The 2,557-nt window shown below is 53.1% G+C and overlaps 1 protein-coding gene across 3 annotated transcripts in view; it reads right to left on the bottom strand.

Moving 5' to 3' along the window:
* Positions 1–453: 453 nt before the first annotated feature.
* The window catches only part of STIP1 (stress-induced phosphoprotein 1), a 26,383-nt gene continuing 24,279 nt past the window's right edge, over positions 454–2,557 (bottom strand). For all 3 annotated transcript variants that reach the window (XM_011942610.1, XM_011942612.1, XM_011942611.1), the window contains exons 11-14: positions 2,087–2,123; positions 1,771–1,874; positions 1,380–1,552; positions 454–946 (exon numbers count right to left, since the gene is read on the bottom strand). In XM_011942610.1, coding sequence (XP_011798000.1) covers positions 874–946; positions 1,380–1,552; positions 1,771–1,874; positions 2,087–2,123 — 387 coding nt within the window. In that variant the 3' untranslated portion in view covers positions 454–873. The remainder of the gene's footprint in view (positions 947–1,379; positions 1,553–1,770; positions 1,875–2,086; positions 2,124–2,557) is intronic.

Here is a 2,557-nt window from a genome sequence, read left to right on the forward strand (position 1 = left end):
AGGATGGTCTCGATCTCCTGACCTCGTGATCCGCCCGTCTCGGCCTCCCAAAGTGCTGGGATTACAGGCTTGAGCCACCGCGCCCGGCCTCCAACTCCTAAATCTAACAGCAACTGACAGTATAGCTGCCCTCCCCCCACAGTGACCTCCAGAGGTCACACTGGAATCCTCTTCTCTGGATCTAGCCAGTTTCTAACTTTGGGACTATAATTTGGAGAACAGCACTGGGGACACCCCAAAGCTTATCTGAACCTCTCATTAATACCACTTGGGGTGGGGAAGCCTCCAGATGTCCCTCCAGCCACTGAGCAACAGCGCCACCTAGCAACCCTCTCAGCAAAGCCACCTGACTCCTCCTAAGCCCACCCCAAAGAGAAGAGCGAGATCAGGTTCCAGGAGCAGCCCCTGCAAGACAAACTCTTGGTTAAAAAAAAAAAACACTCAATGCCAAAGCAACATATAACCACGCCCAACTGGCTTGTTTTATTGGAGAAGGGAACGCGGAATAAACAACGTGAGACAGCTGGGACCTGAGGCTGGAAGAACACCCTCCCCTCCCCATACATGCCCACTGCCCCAAATAAAAAATAACCAACTATGGGAGAGCAGCCGAGACAGCAACTGGGGGCAGGGGAAGGAGATACGGAACTCGAGGGCAGCGGTGGAGAGACCATGCGTGTTGCTGGGAGGGCCCGGAGGCAGCGGTGGCACAAACAGCGCAGGTACGAGTCTCTGTGTCTTCCCCGGGGTTATGTATAAATATAGAGAGATGAGGCCTTCTCTCCCCTGCTCTCCCTTCTGCTCCGTGCTGCTCGCCGCGGTCCCAGCTCCTCTTTCCACATGAGGGCGAAGGGAAGGGGGATGAACAAGTCATCACCGAATTGCAATCAGACCCACATCCATCAGCTTCTGGATCTTCTGTGCTATTACAGGATTCTTTAAGTGTCTACAGAGGAAGAGGCAGTTATTTGAAATGAGACAACCTTTAAAATCTTACTTGCTCTCAGAGCAAGCCCCAATTCAACCCCCTCTACAGAAGGCCCCGGCAGGGAGGGGTCCTGGCGAGGCCTGGGGCGCAGAGCTGTAGAGGCCTGCTCCACTTCGCAGAACTTGCCAGTCCTACTCTGAGCCCACGACACAGGTTCCAGCCAAGACCTTTCTCCCAGTTAAATGGGCTTTTCCAAATGACTGCTTAAGCTATCATGACTAACAAACAAGGCCCTTCCAGCTCTCCACCCACTGCCAATCTCCTCAAGTTTAGGAAGAATGACAGAATTCCTCTTCCTCCCAGACCGAGCACACCCCTCCCAGCTGCGTGCACTCATCTGCCTGCTTTTGTTCTCCATTTCCAGCAAGGCCGCCTCTTTGACTCTACATACTCGCTGAGTGCCTGGGGGTCCTTCTGCATCTGTTCCAGGATAAGGCGCATGGCTGGGTCACTCATGATCTGCTGCACCTCGGGGTCGGCCATGGCTCGTCGCTTCACATCTTCGGGGCTGTCGTGCCGGTTGTACTGTGCCATCATACAGCGTTGGTAGCCGTCTGCCGCCTCCTGCAGTCCAGAAGAGACAAAGGGAAGAGGGTTAGCACCACCCAGCTCACTACTTCAGTAGGTCCAAGATAACAGAGGTAACTGACAAGGGAAGACAGAGCAAGTAAGAGAGAAACAGGGAAATGGAGGTGACAGGGAAGAAATCAGGGACTGAACATGGAAAAGACCCAACACAGAAAAAGGCAGGGGGAGCCCTGGAGCCCCAGAAGCAGCCCCACCTTACAGCTGGAGTCCAGGTCTAGCGCCTTCTGGTACACATCCATGGCTTTGGTGTAGTCCTTCATCGCTTCCAGGGCAGCAGCTTTCCGTGTATAACCCTTGACTACAGACAGGAGAGGTGGTGCGTTATCCAAACGCAGCGCCCAAGGCTGCTCCTTGCACCTCTTCACCTGCACATCAACACTGTTCACACCTGCTGATGCTGGATCCTAAATGCTACAGGTCCCAAGGACACACAGGTAGACAAAGGGCTTGCCCTTTCCTTCTCTAATCTTTTGGCTAGAGACAGGGGACAGGCAGCAGAAAGGCACTTACTGAAGGTCGGCTCCAGCTGGATACATTCCTCACAGTCCTAGAATGAAGCAGCAGAAAGAAATTAGGCTCATTCCCTTGGACAAGCTCACTACAGGCAGTTCAAGCATGTGAACTTCCAACTAACACCTCATCCAGCACCACACAGAGGTGATGACACCAGAAAAGACAACTCCAGATGATGGATCATCCCACAAAAGACAAACTGCCCGGACTCTGCAAGAGGCTGATGCTATGAAAAACACATAGCGGGGGACAATTCCAGTTTGAGAAACTGAAGAGTACATGACAGCTAGACCAAATGCATGGGCCTTGGTACTGAGAGCTCTGGAATCCAAAACCACTGCTGATTAAAAAACAAAACAACGCCGGGTGCGGTGGCTCACGCCTGTAATTCCAGCACTTTGGGAGGCTGAGGTGGGTGGATCACCTTAGGTCAGCAGTTCGAGACCAGCCTGGCCAACATGGTGAAAC

The sequence above is a fragment of the Colobus angolensis genome, unplaced genomic scaffold (genome assembly GCF_000951035.1).
Source record: "Colobus angolensis palliatus isolate OR3802 unplaced genomic scaffold, Cang.pa_1.0 Scaffold21, whole genome shotgun sequence".
Lineage (NCBI taxonomy): Eukaryota > Metazoa > Chordata > Mammalia > Primates > Cercopithecidae > Colobus > Colobus angolensis.